This window comes from Echiichthys vipera (genome assembly GCF_963691815.1).
Source record: "Echiichthys vipera genome assembly, chromosome: 1".
NCBI classification, from domain to species: Eukaryota; Metazoa; Chordata; class Actinopteri; order Perciformes; family Trachinidae; genus Echiichthys; species Echiichthys vipera.
In genome coordinates this window covers 28,040,453-28,060,539 of record NC_139826.1, presented here as the reverse complement: position 1 = coordinate 28,060,539, position 20,087 = coordinate 28,040,453, and the positions used below count along the sequence as shown (strand labels likewise).

The window sequence follows — 20,087 nt, the reverse complement described above, 5'->3', positions numbered from 1 at the left end:
AGCATTTTGACAGAGAAAGCAGCCTGCGTGGTGAAAGACAAACATGTCCATATAAAGACAGAGACGCCGTGTAACCTCGCATTATTATTGTTGTTTCCTTCAGGGGTCAAAGGGAGACACTACAGGAGAATAGGATAAAAGTTCTGACTAATAGATTTCCCCATTTCATTACTTACATTAAGACAGTTATTTGTTGTATTACAAGTTTTTTGAAATGCTATATGAGGCATTATGCTGTTGAATTTAGAAACACATCTACAGACAAAGTGCATAATAGTAAAATAAACACCTTAATGTGTGTTTTTGGGGTCTTTCCACAAAAATCTCAAACTTGAGCAGTGCTTTAAAATTCTCATACTTCATATTGTAAATAAACCATGTGACAGTTAATGCATCGCCACAACGTGTTTTCATTGAAACATAAAATTGATCATAATGTAGCATAATCTGCACCCCTTTGTGCTCCATTATATTGTGAATAAATGAGAGATAACTACTGTTACTGTGGCAATTAGAGAGAAAGAAGGAAAAACAGTTCAACAAGGTAAAAACTCTTCAGTTTCATACCAAGAACATGCAGAGACTTGTTTTGTGATTAAATTATTTGTTTTACTTTCTGTATTTCTGTAAGCCTTTTGCTTTTGGTTTACTGAAAACTGCTTCTGACAAAAGGGACCTGAATTTATGTTGTTTGGAATCTGTAAATGTATGTCAAGAAAAATAAAATCAAAGAAAACGTGTCTGAATCTGATGTCTTCTGTGTAGTCCATGGAAAAAAAAGAGGTTTAAATGAATTATAAATATGAAAGATGTTGCCAGAACGTTAAACACACATGCAGCCCAGTCAGTTCCTGATATCGACGGACATTTCAGTTCAGTCTTCATTTGTGGTGCTTTAGTCTCGTGTAATGTCTGTAATACCACTGAAAATGAGGAGATTTACTGCCTGGCTCCTTAAATGCAGAATACACACTGATCCAAACCCATCCATCCGTGATAATTTCGACTATACTGATCCACAAAATCATGTATAAAGCTCGGGATTTCCCAAACTCATGTGGTCGCTTTTTTTTTCTTTGAGAAATTAACTGAGTGTTTAGAGTTGCGGACATCTTTTTGAACCGTTGATGTCATTAAAGTCTGTGCATTCTGGGTAGAGTCGGTTCATTTGAGGTGATCACTGAGTCAAAGCTCGACTTTCTGTTTGTCACCACATCAACGGGGGAGACCACAAAATGCACAAACAATCAAATCTGTACTCTCTTGTCATGAACTTCCTCACATGGTTACTTCACTGAGAAGAATTCCAACTTAAAAAAAGAGTAAAAGTGGATAAAAATGTAATTGTGTGTGTGTGTGTTTTCCTAATACAGTAGATGTAAGATAACTTTATAAACAGTAACACATATCTCACAAATCATTATTCAAACGCCTCACAGTTTTCCCCACTTAAATAAACACATCATATATCATAAAACAATGCAGCTTTAACTTATTGTTCACAACCCTTTAGCAGGAAACAGCAGTGCAGATGGTTCTGTCTGTAAATGCTTTGTTAATATCCAAAAGTGCCCATAAGTGGTCTTTAAGGATGCTAACACAAAAGCATCTTCAGCCATCCCTCCTCCTGTTTCCCTTTGCCTCCTTTAATGTACTCTGAAGTGTTCTGTTTACCACAAAAACCTTTTTGAGTATGTTCTGTTTTGTGGCAGGAAACAGGAAACATAACATATAAGAACATAGTATGAAATTGTATTTATTTTTAATAAGATTTGTGTTTTTTCAGTTAAAAGTGTAATTATAACATGTAAAAAATACACCTAAAGTGTTTGAGGAAGCAAGATCAGATACAAAAAACCCATAGCAATAAGTGAAAAGAAATGTAATAACCCTGATGAAGAGAAACACAAACACAAACAAAAAGTCGAGTCTATTTTTACTTATATAAATATGAATCTGCCTCAAAGGGCTTTACAGTCTTTAATTATGATGAGAAACAACTCTGATATAAAATCAGATATATAAATATCTGATCTAATAAAGGTGAGTAGTATATTGGGAGTATGTTTTGGGGGGAAGTGGGTACACTTTTTTTTTTTTTTTTAATAGATAAATTGTTTTCTGAGAGGATAAAACCCATCTCTACCATTTCCACCAAAGAGATAAACTGTGCCACCCTGCCCCGGTCTCCCCTACGCATGAGCCAGTTGGATGGGCGGTCCAGTCAGTCAGCTGATGACTAAAATACTCCACACAATCTCTGTCCCCAATACATGGGTTTCGTCACACCAATGATTTTCTAACCAATTACACACAATGTGGAAAACCTCATCCAACTGCAGGAGGAAGACTCGCAACTTGCTTGGATTTCATTCAGGAATGTGTCCTCTGCGCGCACCTGGAGACATGCAGGGGCGACACGTTTTCACCTGTTTCCACTCGGTTTTATGATACTGAGCCGCTGTGGACCTGCGAGTTATTCCTGTGATGGGGAGAATCACATGGAGCTGCGGTGCCGTGATCCTGCTGGCCGTCATTAGCTCATGTCGTGCGGTCACTCTGGAGTCCATCCACTGGAGCGGCTCCAACGCAAAGTAAGGGATGGTGCAACTTTCTGCTGCTGCAATGTCCTTGTAGTCAGCATGACCTAGTTGATCAACGATTAAATAATAATAATAAAAAAAAAATATATATAGAATATGAACGGCTGTAAAGCTAAAACAATTAGTCCATTAATCACATAAAACTGGACATTATTGTAAATTAAATAGGGCTGCAACTAACAATTATTTTCTTTGTCCATTAATGTGCTGAATATTTTCTCTATTCATCTGATTTAATGTCAGAAAAAATGCAAAGAAGATGTCTTCAGATTAATTATTCTATTTTACAAACACTCCATAACCCAATATGTTCAGTTTACTGCCATTCAAGACAAAGAAAAGCAACAAATCATCACAACTGAGAAGCCGAACAAGATGATTTCATGCTTGAAAAATTACACAAATCGATTCTAAAAATAGTTGCACTAATAGATTACTCGCCAAATCTTTCAGCTTAATTGAATATGTTTGGGTTGTTCACCAAACAGAACATTTGAGAAAATGACGTTTGGCTGTTTTTGCTTATTCATTCATTTCTATGCCAGGAGGTTTTAGAGCATTCCCACATTTTCATTTGTTTGGTATTGATAATAAAACTTTGACACTTTGTGATCCAACAAAGACTGAAACAACTTCATCGTTTAACCTTCTTGTCTCACACACAGATTCCGTCCAGGTCAGGGTCTGGTCCTGTATCCACAGATCGGGGACAAGATGGATATTGTGTGTCCCCGTGCCTTGGGGGGAAAGGAGGAGTTCTACCGAGTGCACCTGGTCTCCAGAAGTCAGATGGAGAGCTGCACCATCGACAAGACGGACACGCCCCTGCTGAACTGTGACAAGCCTCACCAGGACGTAAAGTTCACGTTCAAGTTCCAACAGTTCAGTCCCAACCTGTGGGGTCTGGAGTTCCTCAAGGGGAGGGACTATTATATCACATGTGAGTCACTGTATTTGCTAGTTTACTAGTAAGTAGGTACTGGGGTGCAACGCTTCAACAAGCCACTGTTTCCGTTTGTGTTGCGCTTTTTGCGTCACAATTTCGGTTTTGGTTTGGTTTGTTATGTCAACCTGATCGGCTGAAATAATGTTGGCTGTTCTACAGACATTGATATTAAACAATTATGCATCCTTTTAGGTCTATATGCAACTTATCAGGATTTCTACTGACTGAATTCTAGACATTGATATTACACGTTTAGGGTAAACTGCTCTAGAAGTCAGGTGACGTAGTGTAACAAGCTTCAAACTCCACTTAGGGATCAGGTTGGGATGGATGGTTCGGTCGAACGCAAAGGACTCAAACAGACGTACTTATTATGACCAAAGCCAGGCGTTTTTTATGCCGAAACCAAACAGTTTTTGTTTTAATTCAAGACTTTAATCATGTGTTTAAAGCTGTGACCGTGGAGCATCAAAACGTGTCGGTATCTGCGGAGTGGGGGATGAGAACGAGTTGTGGTTGGGTTTGTTTTTCACATTAGGGAGAAGAAAAACAAGACAACATCCAATGTTCTCTCTTTGTTGTATCTCCATCCACAGATTTGATTATACTGTAAAAATACAACAATCTTTCACAAGCAAAAGTATTACTCGTTGTTATTTAAAACAACAAAGAAATCAGTATAGCTTCATTCTTTGTGTTTTTCCTTTAATTTCAAAAATACTCTTTCCTATTCAAACATTAATAATAAAGGCAACGGAAGAAGAGTTACTTGTTTCTGGTTTGTGTAGTAAACAGTTCAGTTTATAACAGTTTTGTTTTACAGTTCAGTTTTGCATCTTTACTGATTTGCTCAAAATATAGCAGGTAATATGCAAACAAAAGCAAAATCTGCAGTATGTCAGATTTTGTACCGATTCGGAAAAAAAACTCCAGTATGCATTTGACCAGTCTACCTCGTGTCCCACAATGCAAAGTGCTGGCACGGTCACAACAACAGGTCCACTTTCTAAAACTGGATAAGCCTGGCCTACTATAATGACAAATAAATCGATTTAACAGTTTTATAACGCAGTAGGTATTACAGTAGGATGTTTCAAAAACAGCCTCTGTTGTAACCTCATGTTCAGCTCAGACATGTACAGTGTACGTCTCGGTGCATATTAACACTTAAAAGTCAGCAGAAACACAAGCTGCCGGTTCCTACAGGTGGATTTGAATCAACTCTAGCAACTGTTTCTTTTTTTTCTTGGGTAGAAGAGGAAGCCATCATCCTCGGCTCCCTCTCAATTTGTCAGTTTGCGTGAGAATCAAAAAAATGTGGCCTCGTTATTGGGCCGCTCTCGGTTGAACCGGCATCTTAGTGGCAAGTGATGCATGAGATAGAGAGCAAGTCTGACCATGTAGCCTCATCCGCCTCCCCACGCTCTGACAGCACACTTCGCTCTGGCAAGCCAGTGTGATTCCAAGGGCTTACATGCCCCAAATCACACAAGGCTTTTACGGCATCAGGCAGATTTGATGGGAGCTTTCATGGCAACGTGGCTTGTAGACTGTGAGATGTTGTTATCTGACCTAAATGCCGCTAACAAGTCTATGTGTGTGTGTGTGGGAGTGATGGGGTGAACAAGAGTTCTTAGTGTGTGCATGTGTGTGTGTGCGTGTGTGTGTGTGTGTGTGTGTGTGTGTGTGTGTATGTTTGTGTATATATTCAGTAACTACTATGTTAGTTCAAATCAAAATCTCATTTTGCCCACCACACATTTGGGGCTGAGACGAATAGTCGGTTCAACAAGAAAATCAATGTGCAACTATATTGCTAATCGCTTAACAGTTATGGCAAAAGCTACACGTTCTCTGGTTCCTTTTGGACTTTTGATCAGACAAAACAAGCAGCATGGAGACGTCTATTTGGGCTCTTGTAATATACATTTTTCACAGTTTTCTGACATTTTAAATCTTTGCTGTTTTTACGCTTGTGATTATATGTATATGGTATTAAACATTAGTGTGTCTGCTTTCTCTCATGCAACATTTAGCAACCGTCCTAACCGTCTGAAAAGAAATAACAATAGAACTATTCATTGCTCGATAATCTTTATTAAGATGGTCGCATGAAATATAAAATGTTAAACAACACTTTAATATTTGCCTCCCCTCTCTCTCTTCTTCTATGTCAGCCACCTCTGCGGGCTCTTTGCAGGGTCTGGATAATACTAATGGAGGGGTGTGTAAAACCAAATCCATGAAGCTGGTGCTGAGAGTCGGCCAGAGTAAGTACTTTGTGTGTGTGTGTGTGTGTGTGTGTGTGTGTGTGTGTGTGTGTGTGTGTGCGTGCATTTGTGTGTGTGTGTGTGTGTGTGTGTGTGTGTGTGTGCGTGTGTGTGCGCGCATGTGTGTGTGTGTGTGTATGTGTGTGTCTGAATCACAGATATCTGACAAACAATATTAAAGGAACAGTAACAATTGTTTCACTCTGGTTAATTATGTGTAATGCAATAATATCACCTCCTCTCTGGAGTTATTAAGTGGTCAGATAATCTCAATCATAATTAATTCTCTTGAAGCGAGATTGTCGACATGAATAATCTTAAATCCTTAATTCAAGCTGCTGGCAGCTTAAGGCCATCAGTATTATCCTGCATGCGATCATTCAGACTGGCTGTGGCAGTCAAAAATCCTTTTTTCCCCTGCGTTAACATCAGAATAATGTCCTTTATTTTTCCCATTTTGTGCCCTTATTATACATAGTGTACATACATAGTATATTTATACACTAATAAAGCAGATTTTGAACACATCCACTGCCATTACGTTAAATGTCATGAGGATAAATCACACTGTAACACCCTATCCATAAGAAAACATATCATTTTTAATGTATTTCAATAGTATGGTGGTGTAATTTATCATGTTATTATGCAAGTAGCATTATATATAAAGAAACATGCATATAGAGTTGTGTTTGGTGTTACTGGGGTGCACAGAATCAGATAAATTAAACAGATGCTATGTGTTGCTAAAAACTTTAAGAGCTAAATCTGTTAAAGAGCCAAAATGTCATTTTTTGATCTCATGAATCTAAAGTATTATTCATATAAATTATTCATGAATTCGAGATGAAAAATAAGCATTTTGTGTGTTTCTCAACCGATCATAACTGCAAACATGGGGGCTGTTTTCCTGCTGTGTTTACAAACCATCACTGATGTAAACAAGCCTTTTAACAGCAACGCAAAACATTAATAACTCAGATTTAGTAGTAATCTCGCCTTAATCTCTACATATGAGATTTTTGGTTGTGTGACGACCCCTCTGTTTAGATTTGGATTTACGGATTGTACATTTTAAAACTAAAAATCTAATCATGTACTTATGTTGAACATCCATGCAACATATAGTGCGATTAAAGTTCATTTAACACCGTTGGTGAATGAATGATGTGCAAATGATGATTTATGTGTGTTGGGGGGTCACACTTGCATGGTTGTGACACTATTGTGCCGACAATATCTGTCCGCAGACAGACAGACATGGAGACACACAGCAAAATACTCAAAACGGCCTCTGGGGGAGATCCTGCAAGAGTAGGTGTCTCCAGGACCACATTTTGTCATGATGACACACACACAGACTCACAAGTTGAAAAAAATATCAGCGTCTCTGTCACGTCTGTTAATAAATGACATTAAATGCTATTAATACATATAATACTTAGCTTGGTTGTATTCGATTAAAACTGCCACTTACCTCGACTTAAAGAGAAACACTTTAGTATTTTACTTCCAAAAAGCAGAGGGACTTGTGAGAGTCTTACAACGCAGAGGTGTAAGAAGTATTCAGGTACTTTTACTGAAGTGAACAGATCCAGGATGCAAACCACAGGAGCCAGGGGGAGCTCATCTTAAAACATGATTTGGGAAATTTTAGGGGGGTAAAATATCGACAATATGCTACTTTTCAAATGCATTTTTTATTTTCTTTACCTTCGTCATCATGGATCGTATGTAAAAAGAGGCTATTATTGATGTATGATTCATACATGCGAGTAATTAATGTATTACAATATTAAAAGCCTCACTCACTTTTGTAGATCATTAGCAGAGTATACTCCTCCCTGCTTTAGTTGGCAGTATTCATGCTATGATGTTTGGGTTTGATCCTCGTGTGTTTCCCCTCTCGTGTCTTGGCCGGAGACATTTAGTTTTCACTTTTTCCGTCCGTCCCATTCTTGTGAACGCGATATCTCAGGAATCCTGCAGGGATTTTCTTCCAAGTTGGCACAAATGTCGGCTTGGACTTAAGTGTGAACTGATCCGTTTTTTTGGAGGTTAAAGGTCAAGGTCACTACTGTATGACCTCATGATGTCTGTAACTCAAGAATTCCTGCACGAATTATGACACCATTTAAAACAAATGTCTTAATAAGATAAAATTATGACATTTTCTATCAAAAAGGTTAATACCCTTTCATTAAACTTCTTCACTTTATATATTATGTAAGTTTTTCATTAAATATTGAATGATTTTACTTATATAGGCGTTACCAAAAAGTTACGTAAAAGGCCCTCTCTAGAGCCAGCCAAGTTAGTCAGTTCTGGGCTACCGTAGAAGCATGGCGGTGCAACAACGACACGCACCCTGTTTAGATATGAAGGGCTCATTCTAAGATAATGGAAACACAACGATACTTAGGTGAATATACACTGATGAAAACATATTTATGAATATTATTTTCCATTTCTGATGATAGATCGCCCTAAATCCCACACACTGGTCATTTTAAAAATCATCTAATCATATTTTTCTTTATGTAAAACGAGAAATTAATGTGAAAAGTAACAGGTGACTTTCTGATATTTTCCTCTGAACTGTAGATAAGTCAGAGTGGCATAAAATTAAAATACTCACTACAAGTTTCTCAAGTGCTGTCATGTGATCTAGTTTTTCTCCAGGAGACATTGTACAACTGTGTAATTGTGAGTGCCCTTTTAGGTTTTTGATTCCCTACATTTCCCAAATTCCATTTTTTTTTTTTTAATGGCTGAATTCAGTCATCGGGCCGTAAGGTGGTGTGGTCGTTAGCACTGTTGCCTCACAGCAAGAGGGTTTCTGGTTCGAATCCCGGCCGGGGCCCTTCTGTGTGGAGTTTGCATGTTTTCATGTGCCATGTTCTGTCTGCATGGGTGTTCTCTGGGTTCTCCGGCTTCCTCCCACAGTCCAAAGACATACATGTGTTAGGTTAATTGATGACTCTAAATTGTCCGTAGGTATGAATGTGAGTGTGAATAGTTGTCTGTCTGTGTGCCCTGCGATAGACTGGTGTCCTGTCCAGGGTATACCCCGCCTTACGACTGATGTCAGCTGGGATTGGCCCGAAAAGGGACACGCAGTTAAAGATGCATGGATGGCTAAATTCAGTCATGAATGTATAGGCAGGGAAAGAGAGCATTAGTGATGTTTTTTCCAGTCAAGAAAGAAAAAAGAAGAACACAACTTTTAGTGGTCTAACTAGGTTAGAAAATGGTTTCTCTTCTTCCGTGATATACATTAATGACTGTTGATGCAAAAATAAATGATCAGTTAAAGAAGAAGCTCTTCTTGCTTTGACTCTGACACCAAACACTAATGATTCAACGGACATCAAATAGGAACATTTTGTCATGACGTAACCTCACCTACGCAGGAATGACAAAACACCACCATACAGGGGACTTGAGAAGAGTTGGGATTTTATTTTCAGCTGTCCTGTTTTATTTTCCAGACTCTTCTGATCCACTTTCAACCCTCCAGGAGTCCCCCACCAGGTTTCCACCCACACGACCAAAGTCCAAGTCCGAGGACCCTTCTGCAAAAGAAAAGGAGATAAAAAGCAAAACTGGTATGAAGAAAAAGCAAAAACTTTATGTAAAAAAATACTTTTTTTTAAATATTTGCTGAGGCCGTTGAGCCTATTGGTTTGTAGTGAAAATGTAAATCTTTACAAACAGGTCACAAGTGGCAAAATATTTACCTAAAATAATGGGGAACCGTCCAAAAACAGGATTATAAAGGATATTTTTGAGGACTATTTTTTAAGCCACTGAGCAGGACAGTATATGTGGGTCAGTCTCAATATAAACTCCAGTGTTCATATTCATTGTAGTAGGATCAATTAATTGTTGATTTAAGTCTTTTCATGGGATTTACTGACAATGACAAAAAGTAGAATATAACCAGACGTATCCCTCACTTTTACTGATGATCTTTACTGATAAATACTTTGTATTTTAAATGTTCCTACATTTAAGGGGAAGGAACAACACATTAAACAAGTATGCTTTGGAGAAGAGAAATTAAAGTCTATGTAATTTAAGGTAAACATGCAGAAAAAGTACAGTCATCTAAGGCCTTTCATATGAAGCATCTGTATGAGTCATACTTAAAAAATTCAAAGAGCGTCAAAAATGTATATAGATTTCACTCACGCTGATATACTATCCAAAATCAAAGCTGATTTTTAATATAAATTGTTTTCACACTGACTAAATAAAGAACACTAAAATTATACAGCATGCAAACTAAATACTAAAATAAAACAAATGCACTATTCTCCCACAATGAAATACTTATTATTATGTATTAGGTATTAGATTTTTTTTTGTGTATTTGTGAAGTTTGATTGGCAACCCACATCCCATACAGCATTTAATTTCCTGATGGATATAAAAAGGTTATGTTGATTTAAACAATATGTAAACAATATGTTTATTGATGCAACAAAATCCATATTAAAAGAGGAGAGAAAAATACAGTCACAGCATAAAATAAACAGAATTACCCTTTGCAGTGGTCTGATCCAATAGGAAAAAACATATTTGTGATTATACACAGGGACACAGGCCAATCTGATATCCCCTGCCGCCGCCCCACATACATTCAGAGCATAGTAAATTACCCAGAGTTCCTCTCATTAGCCATTATTTCACCCACATTACTGCGCTAAAAAAAATCCACAAATGGTCCCCATGCCTTTTTGAAAATGTCTTGCTTACCCTTAACTATGTTAAAACAGTATGTTACTATTCTGCATAGAATTAGAAAGTTTGTACTGTTTCCATGTTCCTGCTTGTGCCCAAACCTCCCCTGACCATGAAACATTTGTTTACTGACAGGCTGTTTACCAGCAAGACACTAAAGATTAGAGCATATTCTCTGGTGTCCAGCTTTGCCTGAGGTTTTTTATGTTAACATGTACTGATCAGGCTGCACCAGGACACACACAGAGCAAAACTGTTTTCAAATCTGTGTCGTGTGCCCTAGTTCACTCTTTCATCTCACTTTCTCCCTCCTTTTTTTCTGTCTCTCCTCTGTTTCCCACGACAGACTCGGGCTCAGAAACAGGACAAACAAACCCCAGTGGCGACGGTGGCTCTGAGCCAGGTCTGGTCCTGTGGGTTGCCTGTGGCGTAGTGATCCTCCTTCTGGTCATCATAATTCTGCTGGTCGTGCTGTGGAGGCACCGTCACCGCCGCCGTGTCCCAGATAGCCACCAGTCTGCCTCCGTGTCCCTCAACACTTTGGCTGTGGCAAAACGGGACAGCATCAGCAGCGACAACAACGGCTCGGACCGCAGCGATGTCGTCTTTCCTCTGCGAGCTTCTGACAGCATGATCTGTCGTCATTATGAGCGTGTGAGCAGCGACTACGGGCCCCCTGTGTACATCGTTCAGGAGATAATGCCCCAGAGTCCCACTAACCTCTACTACAAAGTCTAATGTTTGCTGCTCTACTGCCAGTCTGGCTGATAATCCTAAACTTTCTGGCACACACGACACTTCTGTTATTCTAGTTTGAAAGTTTGTTGTGGGTGTGAAGAAAAATCACGAGGGATCAGTGAGAGCTATGGAGGCGGAGAACAGCCGTCCTTGCAATTATTCTATTTTTTGATGCTGTTATTTCGAGATCACAACTTTTTGTTATTTTGAGAAAACGAGCATTGTTATTGCAAAAATTATGAGATAATTAACTTGTGATTATTCAAGATAAAAGCATTTAGGGCTACAGAGGCTAAAATTCCTCCTATTAGTCTCCGACCTGCAGCCCTTTGCTGCATGTCATCCCCTCTCTCTCCCATTCCCTGTCAACCTCTAGCTCTATACTATACAACTAAAAGCACGAAAGGCCCCCCATAATAGAAAAGATAACAGCATTTAAAAAAAAATATTGCAAGGATGGTCATTGTCGCCCTCCGTAGAGAGCTGTACTGCACTGACCGAACCAGGTTTGTATGATATCTTACAATAAGTTATGCACAAAAGTTTGTATGATATCTTACAAAATATGACATCATATCTAACGCCATCAAATGGTGACCGCAAGTGGACGAAGACGGTTGCGTTTAAAACAGGAGGTGTCGCTTAGGGTTGGGACTCAAACCACTTGGTGAGGATTAGAAAAAAGGTTTTTATTGGCTTACCACTTCCAGGACACGAACACCTCTCCTCCAGGGGAAAGTTGTATGTTTTGGGACCCGTCCTCAACCCCGACCTGCACCTGATTTCCTTCTTTGCTCTGGCTTTAATTTCCACAGTAATAAATACGTGGATTACACACAAATTGCAGTGGATGAGGACAGCCTGACTGACCACATGCTTGTTCTTATTTGTGTGTCACAATTGCACAAAATACTGTTGAACCATTTTGTTTTTTGAGTAACTTGATGTGTCATAATTGTGTTCAGTTCGTTTGGAAGCGTGCAGCATGTTCAGGTGGTGGGATGTACCTTAGTAGGCTATATTTAGGCCATAAGTAGTTTAATTGTGTACAATTTTGATATTAAAGTTTTGCACATAAAATATGAATAATAATAATAATAATCCAATAACATATAATAGAGCCTATATCACTCACAGGGAGTACTTTTACTTTTAGTACTTTTAAGTACATTTTGCTAATAAAACTTACAAAACTCCTGAGTAACTTTAAAAATATGATAAATTATGAGAAATGAATCTCGGGTCTCTCCAGCTAGTCCTGGGTCTTCCACGAGGCCTCCTCCCAGCTGGACGTGCCTGGAACACCTCCCTAGGGAGGCGCCCAGGTTGCATCCTTACTAGATGCCCGAACCACCTCAACTGGCTCCTTTCAAAGCAAAGGAGCAGCGGCTCTACTCTGAGTTCCTCACGGATGGCTGAACTTCTCATCCTATCTCTAAGGGAGACTCCAGCCACCCGCCTGAGAAAACCCATTTCGGCCGCTTGTACCCGCGACCTGCTCAAAGCAATTTGAGCAAACGATCAGTCGATTACTGGTTAGTTTAAGTCAGGTTTAAAAAAATAGTCAGTGACTGTTTTGATTACACATTGTTGAGGTAATTTTTTTATTCAAAAATGCCAAACATTTCACGCTTTCAGGGTCTGAAATGTGAAGATTTGCTGCTTTTCTCTGTCTTACATGACAGTAAACTGAATCATTTTGAGGTTTGGTTTTGGTTTTGTTTGGACAAATCAAGACGTGAAGATGTCACTAGAGCTCTGGGTGATTTCAATTTCATAAATCAAACAATATTTAGATTGAGCAAGAAAATATCCACAATGAAGTGTATAGTGCTGTAGGCTATACATTTTTTCTCTGAATTGAGATTCTATACTTTAATATTTCCCTGATAGAACTACTTTTAATTAAGTAAAGGAGACTGGGTACTTCCTCCACCACATGCTAATGCAAGTTTGGTTTAAGTTTTTTTTATCATTCAAAGGAAACATATCTATTTCTCACGGCCACTGCACATGGCAGCTTCATTTGAAAACCAAATGTGCGTTGTTGTTTTTTAATGTATTGATAAATTAAAACAAACAAACAGATAAAGCTAATTGTGCTAACTTTGTTTGAAATGCTGTCCAACGAAATCAGATGTTCTGTTCCCGGCTGCTTTTCATTTATACAATATTGTGTCACCTTATGTTTAAACACATTTATTTTTAAACAGTTCAACATACAACCAGGGGACAGTGCTTAAAAAAAACAACTTAACCTGGGAAAATATTTTGTTATTTGCTAAAGGTGTGAAAGTTAAAATAAAAAAAAAAAAAAAAAACAACCTGTCAGTATTCTTCTGTGTCTGTCTTCTCTTTCTGCTTTCCAAAACCAACCACAGTGAAAAGCAGCAGTAAAACTGAAAAAATAGAGAACAGAGAAAGGAAGTTTTGATCAGAGTCGACTGCTGATCGATCACAGCTTTCTCTGTGGTTATAAAATTACTAAGCAGCAGCACTATTTGCATACAGATGGTGTTAAGACCCTTGTGGTGACATTCAGCCTCTATATTATATATAAAGGATTTTTAAACATTTTCATTAGTACATGTTTCAGTTGTGGTTGAGGTGAAACTGACTTTAAACTCAAAACAGTTTTGAGAATGATTTTAGGTGGGTAGACGCTCAGAGGAGCATGTCTCATCATGGCTTAATGGTGCTCATGGGACAGTGACTGTCATTCTGCAGTGAACAGCACCATGGTGAGCATTTCTCCAGGTTTTGTTTGGCTGAATGGACGGAAAATGTCATTAAGCACAAATACAGTTTGCAGGGTTCCTACACACTTTTCATTTCAAAATTTCAGACTTTTCCAGACTCAAATTTCCAGATTTCTCGTAATTTTTCAGTCAATATTAAACATCTGAATACCAATTGTTGGATGCTTATTATGTAAATAAATGGTTCCAAATTTTAACATATATGTTAACTTCTATGTATGCCATAATGTTGCCAAGTAATTACAAGACATTGTTACCTACGTAAAATAGCTCATAAACGTGAGACATGTTCAATGCACAACATTTTATTCAAGCTAAATGCTAAAGAGTGTAACTAAATAACTATGAACATGAAACCTCTACAGACAGTAACAGTAGGGATGAACAATAAACCAGGAACTACAAAAGAAAACGCAAGTAATTGCTTCATTGGCTTTAGATGGAGTACACATACTGTCAATAAATAAAATAATAATTCATAAAAATTAATCAGAAATAAAATGTAGACGTCACGTATGGAAAAAAATCCCATAAATGAGAAATGCAGTCGCACGGCGAATGGTAACCATGGTGACCCGACACCATTCTAGAGCCAGCTTGATTAGTTTCATATCATCCACAGGTCGGCTGTGTCGCGTAAGTAAACTTGTTTTGATTTGTATATATTAATATATTTTATTTTAGAGAGTGAGATAATAGTCTGGGAACAATACAAACATTTTTCCCAACTCCTCCTTTTTTCCAAACTTTTCCAGACCTGGAAATTACTCAAATTAAATGACACACTCTTTCATACTGCGTAGGAACCCTGAGTTTGATTTAGTTTGTGTGAAAGTGGAAGTATATCTCTTCATATAAGAGTCTTTACCGTCATGATATCATCTCGTACCCACAGGGACACAAGATACAAAAAGGGCCTCAGAATGTTTCTTTTACAACTCTTTCCAAACCTCTCGCTCATGGAGGTGTTAGCAGTGTCATCTTTTCAGGTCAACAAATGTGTGTAGTCTGCCTGCAAGCTATCTGTGAAGGTAATGAAAATCTATATATAAAACACTCCGTATTTAATTGTCTCACAGTGTCTCCTGTGGCTCTGTGTATGCCATCCATGGGTGAACATGTTTCATGCTTCTTCAGCCACATCATGCTGCACATTTTCAACCTGTCAGCTTCCATGAGCTTCCTGTCCACCGGGGACACTGTTGCCTCCGAAAGCCAGACTGAAGGATCTTCAGGACATGTGCTCTGTGCATCCAGCAACGAAGCTGCTCAGCTAAAGTTAAACCAATACAGGCAACATAAGGAAATCGTCTTTTAGTTTTTACACAACTTGAAGGAGAACATTGTAGTGATTATGGTTATGGTTTTCCACACTGCACTACTTTTCCTTTTGGCCTGTAGCCTGATAAGTACACTTCTAATAGAGGACTGCAGATGACAGGTGTGGATGGCCTCATTCTTAACCTGCAGCAAAATGCAATTTTCCCCTCAGGCAAGTGATTTATTTAAAATATCTGTGGGAAGAATTAAAAAATGTGTCAAAGATAACTTCATTACCACTTTCTATAATTGACTTCCTTAATAGGCCGACATGTCTCGGTCAATCCCCTGATGTTTTCAATGGGGAAACCACCCTCAGTACAATGAGCCGTACCCTCATACACTGGTTCCAACCCGGGGGTCGCCCAAGCCTCACAGGGGGTCGTGAGGTTTTTTTGATTTTTAGTGGTGTAAAACAAACTATAACAAACTTAACTATATACTGTATATATAAATATATATATATATATATATATATATATATATATATATATATATATATATATATATATATATATGTATACAGTTGGCCCATGTCAGCATTTCATTCATGTATGTGAAGAAAACTAAACGAAATTGTTATTTTTAAAGTTTGAATTATTTAAGCTATCGTCTCATAGGATAAGGGCACGGTGAAGACATGAACACAAGCTATATTTGTATATTCCCTTTCCTGCTAAAAAGCCTCTTCCTGCACTAGAAAAGTACACAGTTGAGACAATAAAAGAGCTAATAGAACAAAGGCCAAGCAGCAGGGAGCAGAAAACACTGAATTTGTCAAAAAACGAATTAAGTATGCATGATTGTTAACAATAAAGAACATAAAAATACATAATACAGACAGAGAATGTATTAGAGGTTCCTAAAATAATTTACACAAACTTCCTGCAGTTATTGCATTCACTATCTGGGTTAAGTGAAAAATGTATCAGTTGCTCTGTACTGTTGTTGTTATGCATTATATCACTTAGTCAGGGGTCCTTTAAGAAAAAAGGTTGGAAACACCTACTACAATAGACCACACTTAAATTACATTTCTGATCAAGTTGTTCTACCTCTACATGGATCTTTACTACATACAATACAACAATATAACACAAACGAGCCTCTGACTCTGAATCACTGCAGGGTGTGTTCGTTGTGTGTGCGTGTGTGCGTCTGTGCGTATGTGCGTGTGTGCGTGTGCGTGTGTGTCTTCCCACCCCCTCGCTTGAAGAGATCCTTGCTCTTGTGAGATGTTTTTGTCCTACGTGAAGCTTCACAGTTGAATGGGCCGTGGTCGGATGAGGTGAGTTCAGTTGACCTCAGAGGTCAGGTGGAGACAATGGTGGCCGGGCTTCTGTAGGAAGAACAAAACAGAGACCCCCAGGCTCATGGCCCCTGTCGTGGGAGGGGCTTGGATATGGTAGGCCATTTTGTAAAAAGAAAGGGGCATAAGTGTTGCTGTATCAGAAAGGATGTTTTGGATCACAAGTACAGGCTTTAATAACATAAGTGTCACCAGCTTGGTGTTTTAGGTTGCCCATTTCACCTGTGAAGTTTTTCTGCTCAGTTTAATTGTGCAGAAAGAAAATGCTTTCATGCCTGCATGTGACTGCTGCTTTTTTGTTATCTTTACCCCAAAAAATAAGAATCATCATATAGAAGTGTCCTAAAATGCTTTTGCAACTGATACCTACATAAATCTTTAAGTACCATTTGTGCAAAGAGCCCAGAGCTTTAAGAGGAGGGGGGAGGTTTAATAAGGAGAGCGGTAAGCTTTTATCTGACCCCATGGGACGATGTGAAGTCTACAACCTCCCTGTGTCCACCAACCCCCCACCTCACTTCCATATGCAGAGGAACTAGCCCCACCACTGGCTTTGTGTGGGGGGTTGGGGGTCATGACTGAGCGCTCCCACTACCACCATGTGTCCAGGGATGGTGGGAGAAGAAGAACAACGGATATTCTGGAATCAGGATGAAAAGTTTTATGTGTTGGTCAGGAGGAGTGAAGCTCAAATCAAGTACACCTTTGGGTAAAGTGTGCGATCCCTGTCTGAGGACAACAAGTTTGCAGCAACATCCGCATGCAAAAAAAACCAGAGACAGTTAAATCATGAGAAATGTTATCGATCAGCAGCAGAACACAAAGTCTGGAAACCAGATGCATCCGCCAAACAGTAGGTTGCAGAAACTCCAGGGATGGGGAAGTAGTGGTTAGAGCTTTCTCTAACAGCTAAAAAGCAATCTTGTCTTTACAGTACAGTGTTTAGTTTGCTACTTCCCTCTGCTGGCCAGCTACCATACTGTATCACAGTCATACATTATGTTTGTGAGAATTCACAGGATTCAACACATGATTAAAAAAACACTGGAGGTCAGAGGCAGATTTTACGCTCCTCAAAAGATTGAGTTTTAGCACGTCTGCCTTGAAACATTACATTTATGTGGCTTCTCAACATATCACCAATAACAATGAGTTGTTGTCATTCCAGTGCTTTGTATTGAAAGGTTAAGACCCTGGCTGCTGTTTCTCAAACCTCCATTATACTCTAAATTACTCACTTAATGGGGGGAAAGGTGGTAATGAATTTGGGAGCGATCACCCATTGTTTCTTTGTCATTCAGCCCCAATGAAAATGGACCCCGGTGTTCTTGAAAAACATTGTTTTAAATAATTTATTTAACTGTATTTCACATCTTTGTGTTGTGAACAAAAACACATTTGGAAGGATTTGTGTTATTTGTTCTTAAAGCTGCAGGGGTGGGATAAGTACCAAGACAATAATGTAAAAAAAACTATTCAATATGGGATAATTTTACTGTTCTGGGCTTCAAAGACTTGATAAATGAAACCATGTGAGAAGTTTAGATAAATGTCTCTTTGGTGGAACCAACATCTCATCTGAAACATGACCAGGATTTTGTATTTAATCATGCAGTTTATCATATTTGTTTTATTTTAAAATCTTCATTTCAAAAGTAACTACAGCTTTCAGATACATGTAGTGGATTAACATCCTTCTGAAATGTAATGAAGTAGAAGTCTAAAGTATCATAAAATGGAAAGTCTTAGACTTACCCTCAAAATTGCTTGTAAGTATACTTCACTAAATCTTCTTAGTTACTGTGATTGGTATCTTTATACCACATCCATCTGAGAAGAGTGCAGAGGTAAAGGTGAGTGAGGAATGTGCCTGTCTCGCCATTTCAGTTATACACTTTAATCATTGTCAACTGGTAAAATGATCTTGGAAAAAATATTTGATCTTGTAACTAATAGCTGCAACTCTTTTCGATTAAACATATTAGAAAAAACAAAACATAGATTGGGTGCTCATTTTCAATGTTGTCAAAAAATGTCACTGTGCACATTTATTTCCATGAATGCAGAGAAGTTGATTTTTTTGTTTTGTTTAAGTGTTGCGTCTGGGCCATACATCCTGTCTGACGGCCCTGTGTTTGTTATACTGGACTGCTCTTCTGTTGTGGTTTGATGCCTTTTGGTTGTGATGTTTCCGAAACATCCAGATGTTTGGTTTTAAATCTGAGAAGAAAGCAAGAAAGGCCGGACATGAGCGTTTTCTGAGCTCGCTGTGGGCATGAAATGTTAATATTTTGGTTTATTTCAGAGGGGAACAAAACAAAAAAGGCAGTCATAATTGTGATTGTTTTTTAATCCTGATATGTTTTTAATTACTACTATTTTTCATGCTGCACAAACCAAATATCTGTAGTTGTGTGTAGTGTAAGATTGGTGTATTTAGCCTTAAACTACTTGGAAGGAAAAATGCAAAACTATTACTGACAGACTAATGCAACAAAGTATTTTAGTGACTTAAAACTATTATAAAAATACATTTAAAAAACTTCTTTATCTCTTTCATTTTTATATTTCACTTATTTGGTCCTCAGATTGTTATTATTTTCATTATTTCAGTTACAAATGTTGCTTTGAATCTGTTTTTGGAGCTAACTTTTGTTAAAACTGTATCAACATTTTACGGTGGAATTTCTGTTGAAATGTTACTCAAAACTAACTAAGTAAATTTAACCTTTTAAATTCCAGCCCCCAAAACTGATTTATGCTTCACTAAAAACTAATTTTTGAACCATTATAGAAAACTCAACAAAAAACTTGAGAGTTAACTGTAATCTCCATCACTGTTAGCCTGTTTTGATTTAATAAACTGAATAATGTTTCTTTGATCATTTAGGAAAGATTTATGTGAAGAAAATGTTTATTATCCCTGAAAAATACACTTTTGATAGACCTTTTTCCCATTGTTCACGACCCACAGACTCTGGGTTTATAAGGGGGGCTTAATGAATTTACTCATTTTGTTGTATACATTTTTAATTAAATTAGTTTAGAAATAAGAAATACTGAATGTCTTCTGACTCAAAACATAGGATAGTATAAAGTGACCAAGTGCACCATTAGTTTTGCTATTGCATTTTTAAAGGTGACCCGAATTACATTTTAGGCTAAAACAAAAACTTTTTTTAATTTTATAATAAGAAACATGCGTGTCTCTCTGTATAAATGAAACTGATTTATAGAAGTGAGCTACAGGTCGACGCATGTGAAAACAACAAACTGTGGGTTGATTTTAATACGATGTGGAGCAGCAACAGGTTAATTAGTAGTTTAATGTCTTTAATTAAACGAACATAAAGGACACCGATATAACAAAATGCTGCCAATATAGCGATTCGTTTT

The 20,087-nt window shown here is 38.0% G+C and overlaps 1 protein-coding gene across 1 annotated transcript; it reads left to right on the top strand.

Moving 5' to 3' along the window:
- Window positions 1-2,447: 2,447 nt before the first annotated feature.
- LOC310947516 (ephrin-B2a-like) lies at window positions 2,448-11,303 on the top strand (the record flags this gene model as incomplete). Its single annotated transcript, XM_083914344.1, is given in 6 exon segments — window positions 2,448-2,473; window positions 2,475-2,594; window positions 3,269-3,543; window positions 5,727-5,819; window positions 9,311-9,427; window positions 10,912-11,303. Coding segments are annotated over 6 exon segments (1,023 nt in total).
- Window positions 11,304-20,087: the final 8,784 nt, after the last annotated feature.